Source organism: Microtus pennsylvanicus, chromosome 11 (genome assembly GCF_037038515.1).
Source record: "Microtus pennsylvanicus isolate mMicPen1 chromosome 11, mMicPen1.hap1, whole genome shotgun sequence".
NCBI lineage: Eukaryota > Metazoa > Chordata > Mammalia > Rodentia > Cricetidae > Microtus > Microtus pennsylvanicus.
Window position 1 is genome coordinate 103,247,523 of NC_134589.1, and position 16,933 is coordinate 103,264,455.

Here is a 16,933-nt window from a genome sequence, read left to right on the forward strand (position 1 = left end):
CTAAAGAAAAGGCCTAAGAAAATGAGAATCATAAGTACTTTTAAAAGCACACAGATTGAGGCTGGAGAGCTTCACAACCAAAAAGACTCGACTTTCTCTACAAACTAGGCCAAGGACTGAAAAAATAGCCAATAGCTCTTCTGAAGGATGGGGTGTTGGTGGCGATGGGTTATTTCATTCTGAGTGCCCAGTCCAGGGTGATCTGACACCTTTTTTGTCCTCCCTGGGCATTGCACACACATAGCACAAGAAGGAGACCACACCCTCCGTACATCAAGGGTTCCCTCCCTGACCTCAAATTAAGCACAAACCACATCCAAACACTTGTTTTCACAGCAAGGTCCTTTATAGGCAGAAAAACGGCAGCCAATGACCTTGCATGTGTGGTTTTTAAGAAGAGAAAAAGGGTAGTCTGTGTTAGAATGGGCTAGGATGCCATAGTATATTTTGATTGGGCATGTTAGTTAGGTGATCCAAAGTTTTGATTGTTGAACTTTAACACTTTGATAGATGATTGGTATTTGATTGTTTCCTGAAAACCACTGAGGGAGGGGCGGGAGTGGGGCTACTGGAAAGATGGCTCAGCTGTTAAGAGCACTACCTACTCTTCCAGAAGACCCAAGTTCAGTTCCCAGCACCTACATGGAGGCCCATAACCCAGTTTCCTCTGGTTTCTGCAGTCATCAGGCATGCATGTGGTATATATACACACAGACAGCACATCCACACACATAAGTTAATAAATAAATGAGAACATACTTCTTCAGTTTGTTTGATATAGGCACTGAGGTTCCTGTGTGTGCCTTTGAGTTCTTTTAAGGAACTATGGCGGAGTCACAAAAGAATTAAGAGACAGGTCACCCTAATAGGAGACAGAAAGCTTTACTTGTGTAATGGGCAGAACACTGTAAGGGTACACAACAACAACAACAACAAAACCAAAAGAACACCACAGCCTGAAGCTCCTTTTGTTAGCTACAAATCAAAATACCTTTGGCAACTTACTGGATTTCCTGTAGCTTTATTTTCTCATCTTTTAAACAACTACAGGAGGCTGGGATATAGCTCACTGGTTCAGTGCTTGCCTTACATGGCCAAGGCTCTAGGTTCAAGACCAGCATTGCCCCAAAATGTAAGATCATTATGCTTTTCTGTGACTCACCAGTCTATCAAGCAATAAAGTTTGGCATCTGAAATTGGGTATATCTTTACTGTGTTAAGCCTTTGAGATCAGATTTTTTTGGTTTATTCACCGGGTTGTAAGATTACCATGTACCTAATAGTACTCAATAAATATATTAGTGAACAATTAGGTTGTTTACTGTCAAGAATTAGGTAGGCCTAAGATTGTAGCAAAAAATAAGGCTGAGGCAAGATGCTCAAGAATTCGAGGCTAGCCTAGGCTACATATGAAAAAAACAAACAAATAAAAAACAAACACACAAAACCAACAGAGGGCTAAGACAATTCAGTTGGAGGAGCACTTGCCTAACATGCCTGGAACCATGCTTCCATCGCCAGCACCTCATAAAATTCTCCAGTTGGCACACACCCACACCCATAATTCTAACTCAGGATGTGGGCAAGACTATCATAAGTTCAAGGTTAGCCATACAAGAAGTTAGAGGCCAGTCTGGACAATATGAGACAGGCTCAAAAGACCAGCGCCACCGTCATCTCCCCACAAAAAAACTTAGCATTGTGCCTGAGACGCATGGTCGTTTAACTAAATAACATATTGTACTTACTATTTACAAAGCACCCCACAATTGTTTTACAACTTGTTTAGCCATGAGCAAAACCTTTTTTATCCACGAGCAATTAAATATCTTGTCCCAATATCTCACAGTTAATAAGGGGGAGGGATACAATTCAAAGACAAGTTCTTTTACACTAAATTAAACTGTTTAAGAAGTTATTGTTAAAGATTCTATTTAGGGTGTAAAATTGTGGGACGAACAAGGGCCCTGTGGGCTGGGCGAAAGTTTGGTGTTTTCTATGCCAGTTTTGTCTCAGTACGCTAGTATATATAGCATTTCTGGACTTGGGTAGGGCGCTTTCAAGTGAAACCCGATACCAGGTACTCCTAAAGCCAGGGGTTCTTCGACCAACTGCACCTTTGTCTCTTCTTGGGCAAGAGCAAGAGCGGATAAATGCCACCAGTGTAATGGAGAGGCGTGCGGGTGTTCCTGGGTGCGTGGCACCGCGTGCACAGAGCCGCCTGCACGCCCTCTCCACACCCGTCTTCCGGGCCAGCAGCCCGCACCTCCCGCGCCCCCTCCCGCCCGGCCCCACCGCAGCTTGGCGCGCCCCGGCCTAGGGGGAAAAAGTTTCCAAACCTCGCTTCTCGGCGCTGATTGGCCGAGCCAGACGCGTCCCGGGCGCGGCAGCCAATGGGAGACGCGGGCAGCAAGGTGCGGACGGGGCTGGGACCGCGGTCGGGCCCTGCTGGCCCGCGCCTAGCCGGGATCGTCGTCGCCCGGGCGGGGTAAGTGAAGCCAGGTTGCGGCCGGGGCCTCCCACGTCCGCAGCACTCGGCGGACGCGTCCCCCAAACCTGACCCCCAGCTTTCCTCCTTCCATCCGTGAGCTCCGCCGCTCGCCCTGGCCAACTCTGTTCCTCTTCTGCCCGCCCCTTCCCTTCCTCAAGCCCGGCGCTTCGCCAGCCCCTTCAATCCCACAGTCGCTGGGTCCCCAACTGCTGTCGCACGGGTACCAGCCTGTGTCCAACTTCCCCCACAGTGCCTCTTGGGTCTCGGCCTCCGGACGTTTCATATTTCTGTAGACATCACTTTGGATCGGATAAACTTTATCCGATAAAGGGTGAGAGTGCTTACCCCACACCTTGGATGTTGGTCCAGCTCTCTAACTTTTTTGAGGTCGTGGGATGACTCCGGAGCGACTTTATCTTTTCACCAAGTCATCTCGGTTTTGTGCCAGGCTGTGCATGCTCCTGCTTTTTACCCGGAACCTTCCTAAACTTCCCTGATAAAGAAGTCTTTTGAGGCAGGGAGGAGGTTTGTAATTTTCGCTGCCTGCTGTTTTGTGTATTGTGTGCTAGGATAACCTCTTAGGACTGGGAGTCTGACACAAACTACTCTCCAAACCTAAGGTTATCTGAGCATGCACCACTCCTCCCCTACACACTGGTATTCAAGCAGCTTTGAGATTTAAGTAATTCCTTTTACAGCATTCCATATGGAGTTAAATATCTGTGGCCAACCAACCCCCTTGAAGTCGTAGGGGTCTCCGATTTTTATATTTTACCTCTACTTGGATAACAGTTTGCTTTCTTGTAGATATCTTGTAGATATTGTTTTTTCTTCCAAAGGGTGTTCTGCCGTAGAATTTGTGAGTCTAGTGAGATTAAAGCCCCGTTCCTTCAGAGGGCATTTCCCACTGTGAACCTCTACAGCCTGCACTAGGGTTGCACCGGAGGATGGAGAAGCTTGGGATATAGCCCAACTCTCTGTGGATGTTAAAGAAATGTTTGAAAAGTTTGAAAAGACACGGAGGGGGCTCAGACCACCGTTGGAAGATTCCTTGGCACCTTGATCAGTAGAATAAAATGACCTCCAAACAACAGTTACTCTGTTTTTATTCTTATTCAAATATAAGCTCCTCCCCACCCCCTACGGAGAGTGCATTCAGGCAGGGCTCAATTTCTGAACTACATCCTTAGCCTACCAAGTGTAACCCTTTTAAAATTTCAGATGCAACCAATTTTCAGCTCAAAAACACAGTTCTCACCTCAATAGAATAATACAGTTTTTCTAGAACCCAGTATAAATGACAGTGGCCCCACAGCACAGATTCGGTTACTCTTGGTTACTTGAGATCTTACTGAACAAATAAAGTAAAAAGTTAAGGTGTTTACCAAATTCAGTGCTAGGGTCACAGCAGGGAAACTTCCTCCAGTGGAAGCTACTGGAGGTCTGCTTAGAACAAGTTTTAGGTTTGCTACAAGTCAGATACTGGGATGGGCAGTGAATAGCTTTCAAAGGTGCTGAAAATAGCACAAGATAATTCGGCTCTGATCTGCAACATTTAATTTTACATTATTTTGAAGTTCAGTTATTTGGTTTGTAGAATCTGTAACAAGGTGCAGCCAGCCTGACTTCCTCTCTTATGGAAACTTGAGTTCACAATGTTTATTGTAAATTGTATTTTTTTTTTTTTAGTTTCTTTTTACCAAAAAGACCATCGTAAGGAAGTGTGTCAGGTACAAGTATGCTAGCGCAGTGCCCGTTCTCGCCGCGCTCTGGCACTGTCTGTCCCTGTTGCAGAGGAGACTGCCCTTCTACTGCAGTGTATATAGTTCCTATTTAACGGCACCACCGTTTTCCAGTTGTCTGCTGATAGTTCTCCATGTTAGAGAATGGTGAGGACATGTCCTTGCATGTCTCCGTACTTGAAGAGCTTGAAGACAAGCTAGGTCTACTGACTCTTGGTGTGTTTTGCGACAATGACCTCTCTTCTGTAAGTGCACACTGTACCATCATCATGCAGGTTTATGTGTGAATATTTGGCTCCTTTCTCGTCCCTGCCTCTCCCTTTCAGCGTTTCTGTTGTTTGTTTGTTTGTTTTGAGACAGGGTATCTCTGTGTATCCCTGAATTTCTCTGTATTGTCCTGGAACTCGCTCTGTAGACCAAGCTGGCCTCGAACTCAAAGATCTGCCTCTGCTCCCAAGTGCTGGGATTAAAGCCATGGTCACCCTCCACTTGCTTTTTTGATAATTTTATACAAGTGTCATACTCACCCCTACACTCTCTCTTGATCATTGAACTTTCATGTCTTGTTTTGGTTTTGCTTTTGCTTTGTGATTTACTAGGGCCAATTCAGTCTCCACCTTCTTTTTTGAAACATGGTCTCTCAGTGAATCTGAGCTCACTGATTCGGCTAGACTGACTGGCCAGCATGCTCTGAGGATCCTCCTGTTTCTACCACACAACCCTTCAGCACTGGGGGTATAGCCTAGCTTTTTACATGAGTGTTGGGGTTGAAACACAGGTCCTCGTGCCCACTGAGCCCTCTCTCCCCCTTTTACTAGGTCTCACTGTGTTGTCCAGGTTGATTTCAAACCTCTGACTTGGGCTGCAGACCTCCTTTCCTGGTCTCCCAAATGGCACCGCTGCACCAGACTCCTGTTGCTTTCTTAGGATCCTGGACTCTTCTTCTCTTCACCCTTATTCTGACTTCTTTTTTTTTTCTTTTTCTGGATCGTTGCAGAAGATCCCCATTTTACACCTGGGCCCCCGCAGCCAGCCGTACCACCAGGCTGAACTTGTGAGTTGGAGAGTCCACCTGTCAGTATCCTCAGTGCCCCAGTGGCTCCATGTGGCAGCCAAGCAATCCTCTGTTTCTCTCCTTTTTTTTCTTCCCTCTTTCTGGTGTCTTTCTCTGTGGCCCAGGTTAGCTTAGGATCTCTCCATCTTCCTGCCTCAGCTTCTCAGTTGTTGGGATTACAGGAGTCTACCACCACATACAGTGGGCAGTAAATTTGTTAATGGGTTTGAAAAGTCTCCTGTGGGTTTTAGCCCCTGGGTTTTCATCGGCACTACTCTTTCCCCTCCTCTGCTGTCAGCCTTCCTGGACTTCCTCACCTACCCCCACCCCCCCCAAGTCTAGCTACTTCTCTAGTACCTATGTATTCAGGGTCCTTTTTTCTCCTCCTCCTACTTTCCTATTCTGGTTTTCTTTGAAACAGAGTCCCAGGCTGGCCTTGAACTTGCAGCCTTCTTGCCCCTGCTTCCTGAGTGTTGGGTCAGGAGTACAATGCTTATCACTTTCCCATTTCACAGGTACTCAGGGGTCAACTTTTTAGGAACTCAGCCTTGACTTCCAGGTTGGATTTTGCACTCTGAGTTCTCAGATACTGCAGGAATGCATATCACAGTGCTGCTGGTGGCTTCTCAGGGACACACCTATGTCCAAACTCAACAGGGTATACTCTGCACACCTACCCATTTGTTGTAGGTCACCTCCTGGGCAGAGCTCTGTCCCTGTGCTCACTGAGGGCTTTGTAGTAATTTACATGTAATTTGCATCTTCTTCCCCCCCAAAGTCTCATCGAGAGGAACAGGAATATAGATAATATCTTATTTGGAACTGAGGGTCTTATACTAGGCAGTAAATGTGGGAACATACACATAAGCCCTGGGCTGTAACTAGAGGTAGGACCTACTTTTTATTTAGCTTTAGTTTTTGAGAAAGCACCCCCTCCCATTTGATCTAATATGAAGTTCAGGGCTTTTAAACTTTAATTTTTTTTTTTAATTAAAGACTGTCTGTTTACCCAGAAGTCACTAATGATTTCTAAACTTTTCTCCAGACATCATGTCACAGGGAGAGTGAGCTCTTGCCCTTTCTACCATGGAGGACTCGGGAAAGACTTTTGGATCAGAGGAGGAAGAAGCAAACTATTGGAGAGACCTGGCCATGACCTACAAGCAGAGGTCAGTACTTCTGTGCCCCTCACTAATTCCTCCTGGGAGGATGGTGGCTGCCTCTTCTATAGGTCTCTCATGATGTCTGAAGCTGACATTACTGACCCATGAAGAAACTAGGATCACCTTGCTCTACAGAGGCCCCTGAGCCTTAGGGAAGGCAGACAGTCAGCTGGGAGAGGCAGAGTTGGGATTTAAACCACAAATACCTGAGGAGCCTAACCATCCTAACATCTCATTGTGGTTTCTGGATGGGTCTTTTTATCTATTCCTAGATGTCAGGTTTTTTGTAGGGGAGAAGATTTACCTGCGCCTTGAGATGGCTCAGGGTTAAGAGCACTTGTTCTTGCAGAGGATCTAGGCTTAGTTCCCAGCGCCCACATGGTGCTTCACAACCATCCTTAACTCCAGTTTCAGGGGATCTCATACCTTCTTCTGACCTCCTTGAGCACCAGGCATGCAGACAAGACACTCATACACATAAAATATAATTGGAAAAGGGTAGGCTCATTTTAAAATTTGGAGCTGGTGTTTCAGTGTACATGTCTAAGAGTGGTGTGTGTGTTGTGTGTGTGTGTGTGTGTGTGTGTGTGTGTGTGTGTGTTGGGTTTAGCACTATGCAGTTCAGGCTAACCTTGAATTCTTGAGCCTCTTGTCTCTGCCTCCTGAATGCTAAAATTATAGTTGTGTGCTTCAATTTCAGCTCTAATCACCTATCTTCTTGTCCATAAAATGGGAATAACAGTGCCTGAATAAAGTCTTGATCCACACACGCTGCTGCAGCACAAATACCCAGCATCATTCTGTGATAAATTTATTTGCAATCCTACTACAGGGCCGAAAATACACAGGAGGAGCTCCGAGAATTCCAGGAAGGAAGCCGGGAATATGAAGCTGAATTGGAGACTCAGCTGCAGCAAACTGAGACCAGGAACCGGGACCTCCTGTCAGAGAATAACCGCCTTCGAATGGAGTTGGAGACTGTGAGGGTGAGGAGCACAGGAGACATGTCTACAGATAGGAATGTCTGTTGCATGGCTGAAGAGGCAGTCTTAGAGGGTGAAGTGATTGTAACCAGGCCACTCCCTCCTGGAATCCTGTCAGGTGTCTGTGGTTATTGCACATTTCTTGTCACAGGGGGTGGAAATTGGTGAAAAGCAAGTCACACACATGGCCTACAACCCTTCTTGGTGGTGGTCTGTACTGATTTCACAAGGCACATGGTAAGGAGAACTTATCAGAGGCTACAGTGTCATTAGAATTGCAGATTCTTGACTCAGTCAGGTAGCCCAGGCTATGACCAACCCTCAACTTACTGTGTAGCTGAGAGTGGACAAGTAAAAAAATAATTCTTCTACTATCACTGGCCACAGGTCAAATGCCACTTGTGGCTCATGGGTTTCCCTTCTGGACACATGAATCACAAAATATCATCTTGTAGAACATTCTCTTGGACCATGCCTGTCATAAGCCAGTTTATTAACTGGGCACTGCAGTAGTTCTGCTTGGACCCCTTGTCTGTGGTTTTGTTTTTATGGTTTTAGTTACCAGTGACCAAACAACATCCAAAAATATTAAATGGGAAATACAGACATAAACAATTTATACATTTTAAATAACTTTTATTATGGTGTAATGTTATAATCATTCTATTTTGTAATTGTTAACTTTTTTGTTTGAGACAGGGTTTCTCTGTGTAGTGCTGACTGTTCTGGAACTCACTCTGTAGACTAGGCTGGCTTTGAACTCACTGATCTGTCTGCCTTTGTCTCCTAAGTGCTGCGATTAAAGGGGTGCACCACCACCATCACCTGGCTATTGTTAATTTTTTAGTTTGTAAGTTAAGCTTTATAGGAAAACATGGCAAACATGGGAATAACAAAGCATATATAGGATTTGGTGGTGTCTAATGTTTTGGAGGATGCTGCAGAATGTCTTGGAATGTGTCCTCTCAGATAAAGAGGAGGCAGGCACTATGTTGCTTAAGACTGGACATTGTTGTAAGGGGCCAAGCTTTATACTGTAAGACAGTGAGAAATGCTTCTGGCTTTCATCGTCCAGAAACAAATAGCACTCCTAACTTCTGAGTGTGGGACAGTCAAAAATACTTCTGAGCTATCGAGATGGTTCAGCTGGTAAAGGTGCCTGCCACCAAGCCTGATGCCCTGAGTTTGATTCCTGCGATTCACGTGGTGGAGGGAGAGAGCTGAGGCCTGCAAGTTGTTCTCTGGCCTCTGTATCCAGGGAGTAGTTCTCTCCTTCCATCGTGTGGGTCCCAGGGATCTAGCTCAGGTCATCAAGCTTAGCAGCAGTTGCTATCTCCACAGCTCAGTTTCAAAGTTTAAAATTATGTATTTAAAGGGGCTGGAAAGATGGCTCAGAGGTTAAGACCACTGACTATTCTTCCAGAGGTCCTGAGTTCAATTCCCAATAACCACATGATGGCTCACAACCATCTGGAATGAGATCTGGTGCCCTCTTCTGTCATGCAGGCAGAACACTGTATGCATAATTAATAAGTAATATACACATATTATTACCAAGAGCTAAAATTTTTGAAGCGTCTCAGAAAAATTAGGATTTCTAATTTCCTTTGAGAGATGGAGACCTGGCATCATAAGGTCTCCATTGTCCACACCAGTGAATGGGTGAGCCCAGCCTGTCCTGGTCACTGTATCCTGATACCAAGGACTGTCTCTTGCTCCTTGTCCTATGCAGAGTCCAAATTTCTTTTTTTTTTTTTAATATTTATCTATTATGTATATGATATTCTGTCTGTGTGTATGCCTGAAGGCCAGAAGAGGGCACCAGACCTCATTACAGATGGTTGTGAACCACCATGTGGTTGCTGGGAATTGAACTCAGGACCTTTGGAAGAACAGTCAATGCTCTTAACCTCTGAGCCATCTCTCCAGCCCCAAGAGTCCAAATTTCTTGTTGGCCCTGGAAGTATTTTCATTTGACCCTTGAAACAGGCATGAGGAATTCTCACATTGAAGGGGCCCCAGGGCTGGAGGCTGTGGGGAGAAAGGTTTGTGGCTCAGGGAACCATAAGAGACCTTCCATAGGGCTGCATACACACTCTTCAGTTACTGAGTAATTGTATGCTTCAAGGCAGAACCTTGAGCTCGCAGAAAACCTCTTCTGGCCAGAGGCATGAGGCTCAGCACACAGACTGAGGGAAATACTGTGGAGAAAGCCTGCACACCTACGGCAGGTGTGTCAGCTGCTGCCTGTGAGGCATCAAACAACACTTACCGAGGCCTCCATCAGCTGACAGCTTTTCACAGTAAATCTCAGATGAAAGCTCAGTGAGGCAGCAGTTTCCATGTCCCAAATTCAAGCTGTTGGAATCTGTGCAGGCAGAGGATCCGAGTCTCCACATCTTCCTGGGATCAAGGTAAATGATCTAGGATCCAGTTTCTTTTTGTTTAAAATGTAGATACTTGCTCTCTGATCCTTGCCAGGAGACCCCAGCAGCCTTAGGATGTTAAGGCTCTTCCTTCATGTCATCTTGCAAGTCATTTAACAGACACTTTGGTCATTCTTTTGTGACCTCATCCCTCTCTCAGGCATGGGCACCATGATGTCATTTCCTGGCATGTCCGACTGATTCTCATAACAGTTTTGTTTCTTGAATCTAGTCAGGAAGAGGAACTAGTCTCAGTCTCTCTCTCTCTCTCTCCTCTCTCTCTCTCTCTCTCTCTCTCTCTCTTCCCCTCTCCCTCTCTCTCTCTCTACTTTCTTAGTGGCCTGCATGGAAATTGCTTGGTATTCTTCTTGCTTTAACAGTACATGCCCTAGTGGCCCTGATCTTGGCTAAGTTATTTGTTGCAGCTCAACCTTGGGCCAGGCAAGCTTAGTTTCCATATCTCTCATGTAGGATCAGGTAAGTTAACACATACCAGCCCAAAGGCCGGGTGCACAGTCAGCACGAGCTAACCTGTAAGGTGTGACCCTGACTAGTCCTTGGTCTTGGAAAGTACTGAGCTTCCCTCCCTTACACTAGGGAGTGTCGTGGATCAAAGGGTTAGGATGGTTGTCACACTAAGTATCCGATGTCTCCTTTTCGGAGGTACACGCAACCGATACCATTCCTGCTACGTTCCTCAAGTACAGTGCTCGTGTGTAAAGCAGGGCCATTTTGAATTGTAGCTGAGGCCTGGGCAAGTACACGCGGCTTCCTTTGGCTGTGGACACCTTGAATGAGGGTTGTTGGGCACTGAAGGGACCGGGTGAGAGAGGACAGGATGGTAAGTGCTAAGAGGATTAGCAGGCACGTGCTTGGGAAAGTCAGGACGTACAGACTTTGAATGACTGTCACTTACTCCCACCATTTTATGTAGTCCCAGCTAGTTTTATGTCACCTTGATACAAGCTAGAGTCATCTGAAAGGAGGGAATCTCAAGAAAATGTCACTATAAGATCTGACTGTAGGGTATTTTTTAATGAGCGAATGATGGAGGAGGGCTCAGCCCATTGTGAGTGGTGCCAGCACTGGACAGGTTCTAGGTTCTATAAAACACAGACTTAGCCCGACAATGGTGGCGCGTGCCTTTAATCCCAGCACTCGGGAGACAGACGCAGGCAGATCCTGTGAGTTCGAGGCCAGCCTGGTCTACAGGGTGAGCTCCAGGACTACAGCGAGTTCCAAAGCTACACAGAGAAACCCTGTCTTGAAAAAAAATGTACAGACTGAGCAAGCCTTATGAGGAGCAAGCCAGTATGCAGCACTCCTCCATGATCTCTGCCTCAGCTCCTCCTCCAGGTTCCTGCCCTGTTTTAGTTATTGTCCTGACCTCTTTTGATGATGAATAGTGATCAAATAAACCCTTTCCTCCCCAAGTTGCTTTGGCTGTGGTATTTCATCACACCAATAGGACAACTGCTTCTCACCTGAAATTTCAGGTCTGAGGAAAGAAGATTCTGTTGACTGAGTAGGGGAGGTTGGGGGAGGAAGCATAAAGCAGCCTTGCAGGAGTGGTGTGAAGCATAACTCAGGGAACTGAAAATGAAGGGAGAAATATTCCTTAGGATGTTGGGGTCATGTTGAGGATGTGCCTCTTTGTAGACTGAGAACCATCACCTAGCACACATGAAGCCCTGGGTTTAATCCCCAGCACTGCATAACTGGGCGTGGAAGCTCATGCCTATAGCCCTAGCACTTGGGAGGTGGAGGCAGGAAGATCGGGACAAGACTGTCCTTCGCTTCTTGGGTACTTAGCTGGTTTGACCAGTTTGGTACACACTAGACAAAGAAGATAAGATATTGTTGCTAAAGTGGGAGGAGGGGGAAGAACTTATTTTCAGTGCCTGAAGCCATCAAATGTCTTCTGCAGATAGATGGCGCTGTCAAGGAATACCGTCCCACATTTGTTGTACTGGGTGTAAACATGGTTTGTCAGAGGCGTCAGTCACCGACCTGGCTTCCATTCTGTCCTGCAGGAGAAGTTTGAAATGCAACATTCAGAAGGCTACCGGCAGATCTCAGCCTTGGAGGATGATCTGGCTCAGACGAAAGCCATTAAAGATCAATTGCAGAAATATATCCGGGAATTGGAACAAGCCAATGATGACCTGGAGAGAGCCAAACGGTAGGTAGGCAAGGAAAGGTCTGCGAGGCAACAAGTACGGAATTGAGTGTGATGACCTTGGTGGTGAGCAAAACAAAGCCCTAATCGCTTGGGCAAGATGGAGCATGTTTACTGTTTCTGGTGTCTTCCCACCTTCCTGAAGATGTGAGTTTCTGTCTGTTCTCTTCTTCCTCCTTCAGCTTGAAAGACTACCCTTGGGGTTTTTTATAGGGTGCGGTAGGACTTTTGCTTACCTGAAAATGTCTTTTTCTTTGCCTCCATTCTTGAATGCGTGTGTGCATCCATGTGTGCCAAAGGACAGCCTTGAGTATTCGAGGTTCTTACCTTCCATCTTAGACTCAGGGTCTCCTTACTTATTTATCTGTTTATTTGAGACAGGGTTTCTCTGTCTGCTCTGGCTTTGTGCTCTGGCTGTCCTGGAACTCACTTTGTAGACCAGGCTAGCCTCAGATTCACAGAGATTTGTCTGCCTCCGCCTCCCAAGTGCTGGGATTAAAGGCGTGCGCCACCTGCTGCTTTTCACCTTTATTATGCCTACTTATTTCTCCTTATGGTTAGAACACAGTGCCAGTCCAGTTTGGTTTTCTTCAGTTTATTCGACCTTTCATCTTTTCCCCTAGGGTATTAAACTCAGTTCCATTGCATGTTAATTTCTTATTAATCCTGGCATCCATTTGTGGATTTGTTTTTGTTTTTTAAATCTTTTTTTTTATTGAGAAAATGAGAAAAAAAAACAAGTTTCCACCTCCTCCCAGCCTCCCATTTCCCTCCCCCTCCTCCCAACCTTCTCTCCCTCCTCCCACCCTTCTCCCCCTCCCCCCACTCCTTTCCCCCTCCCTCTCCAGTCCAAAGAGCAGTCAGGGTTCCCTGCCCTGTGGTAAGTCCTAGGTCCTCCCCCCTCCGTCCATATCTAGGAAGGTGAACATCCAAACTGGCTAGGCTCCCACAAAGCCAGCACATTACGTAGGATCAAACCCCTTGCCATTGTCCTTGGTGTCTCATCAGCTCTCATTGTTCGCCATGTTCAGAGAGTTCAGTTTTATCCCATGCTTTTTCAGTCACAGTCCAGCTGGCCTTGGTGAGCTCCCAATAGATCAGCTCCACTGTCTCAGTGGGTGGGTGCACCCCTCGTGGTCCCGACTTCTTTGCTCATGTTCTCCCTCCTTCTGCTCCTCATTGGGACCTTGGGAGCTCAGTCCAGTGCTCCAGTGTGGGTCTCTGTCTCTATCTCCATCCATCACCAGATGAAGGTTCTATGATGATATGCAAGATATTCGTCAGTATTGCTATAGGATAGGGTCATTTCAGGTTCCTTATCCCCAGCTACCCAAGGAATTAACTGGGGACCTCGGCTTGGGCACCTGGGAGCCACTCTAGGTTCAAGTTTCTTGCCAACCCTAAGGTGGCTCCCTTAACTAAGATTTGTGCTTCCGTGCTCCCCTATCCAACCTTCCTTTATCCCAATCCTCCTTTTTCCCCAAGTTCCCCCCTTCCTCCCCTTCTCCCCTTTCTCTCCCCATCTCCCCTTACCCCCATCCCACCCCACCCCCAAGATCTCAATTTTCTCCCCGGCAACTTTGTCTACTTCCCATAGCCAAGAGGATAACTATATGTTTTTCCTTTGGTTCACCTTCTTACTTAGCTTCTTTAGGATCACCAATTGTAGGCTCCGTGTCCCTTATTTATGGCTAGAAACCAATTATGAGTGAGTACATCCCATATTCATCTTTTTGGGTCTGGGTTACCTCACTCAGGATAGTGTTTTCTATTTCCATCCATTTGCATGCAAAATTCGAGAAGTCATTGTTTTTTACCGCAGCATAGTACTCTAATGTGTAGATATTCTACACTTTCTTCATCCATTCTTCCATTGAAGGGCATCTAGGTTGTTTCCAGGTTCTGGCTATTACAAATAATACTGCTATGAACATAGTTGAACAAATGCTCTTGTCATATGATACGGCATCTCTTGGGTATATTCCCAGGAATGGTATTGCTGGGTCCAGGGGTAGGTTGATCCCGAATTTCCTGAGAAACCGAAACACTGATTTCCAAAGTGGTTGCACAAGATTGCATTCCCACCAGCAATGGATGAGGGTACCCCTTCCTCCACAGCCTCTCCAGCAAAGGCTATCATTGGAGTTTTTTATTTTAGCCATTCTGACAGGTGTAAGATGATATCTCAAAGTTGTTTTGATTTGCATTTCCCTGATCGCTAAGGAGGTTGAGCATGACCTTAAGTGTCTTTTGGCCATTTGAACTTCCTCTGCTGAGAATTCTCTGTTCAGGTCAGTGCCCCATTTTTTAATTGGGTTAATTAGCATTTTAAAGTCTAGTTTCCTGAGTTCTCTATATATTTTGGAGATCAGACCTTTGTCTGTTGTGGGGTTGGTGAAGATCTTCTCCCAGTCAGTAGGTTGCCTTTTTGTCTTGGTGACACTGTCCTTTGCTTTACAGAAGCTTCTCAGTTTTAGTAGGTCCCATTTATTCAATGTTGCCCTTAATGTCTGAGCTGTTGGGGTTACACATAGGAAGCGATCTCCTGTGGCCATCTGTTGTAGGGTACTTCCCACTTTCTCTTCTATCAGGTTCAGTGTGTTTGTACCGATATTGAGGTCTTTAATCCATTTGGACTTGAGTTTTGTGCACGGTGATAGATATGGGTCTATTTTCATTCTTCTGCAGGTTGACATCCATTTATGCCAGCACCATTTGTTGAAGATGCTTTCTTTCTTCCATTGTATACTTTTGCCTCCTTTATCAAAAATGAGGCGTTCATAGGTTTGTGGGTTAAAATTCGGGTCTTCTATACGATTCCATTGGTCGACTTCTCTGTTTTTATGCCAGTACCACACTGTTTTCATCACTGTAGCTCTGTAATAGAGTTTGAAGTCAGGGATGGTAATGCCTCCAGACAATCCTTTATTGTATAGGATTGTTTTGGCTATCCTGGGTTTTTTGTTTTTCCATATAAAGTTGATTATTGTCCTCTCAAGATCTGTGAAGAATTTTGATGGGACCTTGATGGGGATTGCATTGAATCTATAAATTGCCTTTGGTAGAATTGCCATTTTTACTATGTTGATCCTCCCAATCCAAGAGCAAGGGAGGTCCTTCCATTTTCTGGTATACTCCTCAGTTTCTTTCTTCAATGCCTTAAAGTTCTTGTCAAATAGTTCTTGTCACTTCTTTGGTTAGAGTTACCCCAAGATATTTTATGCTGTTTGTGGCTATCGTGAAAGGTGAAGCTTCTCTGATTTCCCTCTCTGCTTCCATATCCTTTGAGTATAAGAGGGCGACTGATTTTTTGGAGTTGATCTTGTATCCTGCCACATTACTAAAGCTGTTTATCAGCTGTAAAAGTTCTTTGGTGGAGTTTTTGGGGTCGCTATGTACACTATCATATCATCTGCAAATAACGAAAGTTTAACTTCTTCCTTTCCAATTCGAATCCCCTTGATCCCCTTATGTTGTCTTATTGCTATTGCTAGAACTTCAAGCACTATATTGAAGAGGTATGGTGAGAGTGGACAGCCTTGTCGTGTTCCTGAGTTTAATGGGATGGCTTTGAGTTTCTCTCCATTTAATTTGATGTTAGCTGTCGGCTTGCTGTAAATAGCTTTTATTATATTTAGGTATGACCCTTGTATCCCTAATCTCTCCTATACTTTTATCATAAAGGGATGTTGAATTTTGTCAAATGGTTTTTCAGCATCTAATGAAACGATCATATGGTTTTTTTCTTTCAGTTTATTTATATGATGGATTACATTGCTAGATTTTCGTATGTTGAACCAGCCCTGCATCCCTGGGATGAAGCCTACTTGATCATAATATGGATAATTTTTCTAATGTGTGCTTGGATTCGGTTTGCCAGTATTTTGTTGAGGATTTTTGCATCGATGTTCATGAGTGAGATTGGTTTGTAATTCTCTTTCTTGGTTGAGTCTTTGTGCGGTTTTGGTATCAGAGTAACTGTAGCTTCATAAAAGGAATTTGGCAGTGACTCTTCTGTTTCTATATTGTGAAATACATTAAGGAGTATAGGTGTTAGGTCTTCTTGGAAGTTCTGGTAGAATTCCACATTGAAACCATCTGGTCTTGGGCTTTTTTTGGTAGGGAGGTTTTTGATAACCTCTTCTAATTCTTCGTGACTAACAGGTCTATTTACATTGTTCACCTGGTCCTGATTTAACTTTGGTAAATGATATTTATCTAAAAAAGTATCCATTTCCTTTACATTTTCCAGTTTTGTGGCATATAGGCTTTTGTAGTAAGATCTAATGATTCTCTGAATTTCCTCTGTGTCTGTGGTTATGTCCCCCTTTTCATTTCTGATCTTATTAATTTGCAAATTCTCTCTCTGCCGTTTGATTAGTTTGGATAGGGGTTTGTCAATCTTGTTGATTTTCTCCAGGAACCAGCTTTTTGTTTCATTGATTCTTTGGATTATTCTCTGTGTTTCTATTTTGTTGATTTCAGCCCTCAGTTTGATTATTTCCAGTCTGCTACTCCTCCTAGGTGAGTCTGCTTCTTTTTTTTCTAGAGCTTTCAGGTGGGCTCTTAAGTCTCCAATGTGAGCTTTCTCTGTTTTCTTTAAGTGGGCACTTAGTGCTATGAACTTTCCTCTTAGGACTGCTTTCATAGTGTCCCATAAGTTTGAGTATGTTGTTTCTTTATTTTCATTGAATTCCAGGAAGACTTTAATTTCTTTCTTTATTTTCTCCTTAATCCAGGGATGGTTCAGTAGTTGGCTGTTCAGTTTCCATGACTTTGTAGGCTTTCTGGGGGTAGCATTGTTGTTGAATTCTAACTTTAATCCATGGTGATCTGATAAGACACAGGTGGTTACTAATATTTTTTTGTAACTGTGGATGTTTGCTTTGTTACCG

At 44.9% G+C, this 16,933-nt stretch overlaps 1 protein-coding gene across 5 annotated transcripts in view; it reads left to right on the forward strand.

Annotated features, from left to right (window-relative positions):
* The window catches only part of Nde1 (nudE neurodevelopment protein 1), a 37,306-nt gene that overhangs the window by 2,257 nt on the left and 18,116 nt on the right, over positions 1-16,933 (forward strand). For 3 of the 5 annotated variants that reach the window (XM_075942105.1, XM_075942107.1, XM_075942106.1), the window contains exons 1-4: positions 2,344-2,488; positions 6,333-6,456; positions 7,283-7,436; positions 11,893-12,041. In XM_075942105.1, coding sequence (XP_075798220.1) covers positions 6,374-6,456; positions 7,283-7,436; positions 11,893-12,041 — 386 coding nt within the window. In that variant the 5' untranslated portion in view covers positions 2,344-2,488; positions 6,333-6,373. Of the gene's footprint in view, positions 1-2,342; positions 2,489-6,332; positions 6,457-7,282; positions 7,437-11,892; positions 12,042-16,933 lie in introns of those variants that run through there. The other 2 variants (XM_075942103.1, XM_075942104.1) reach the window with 2 other exon arrangements.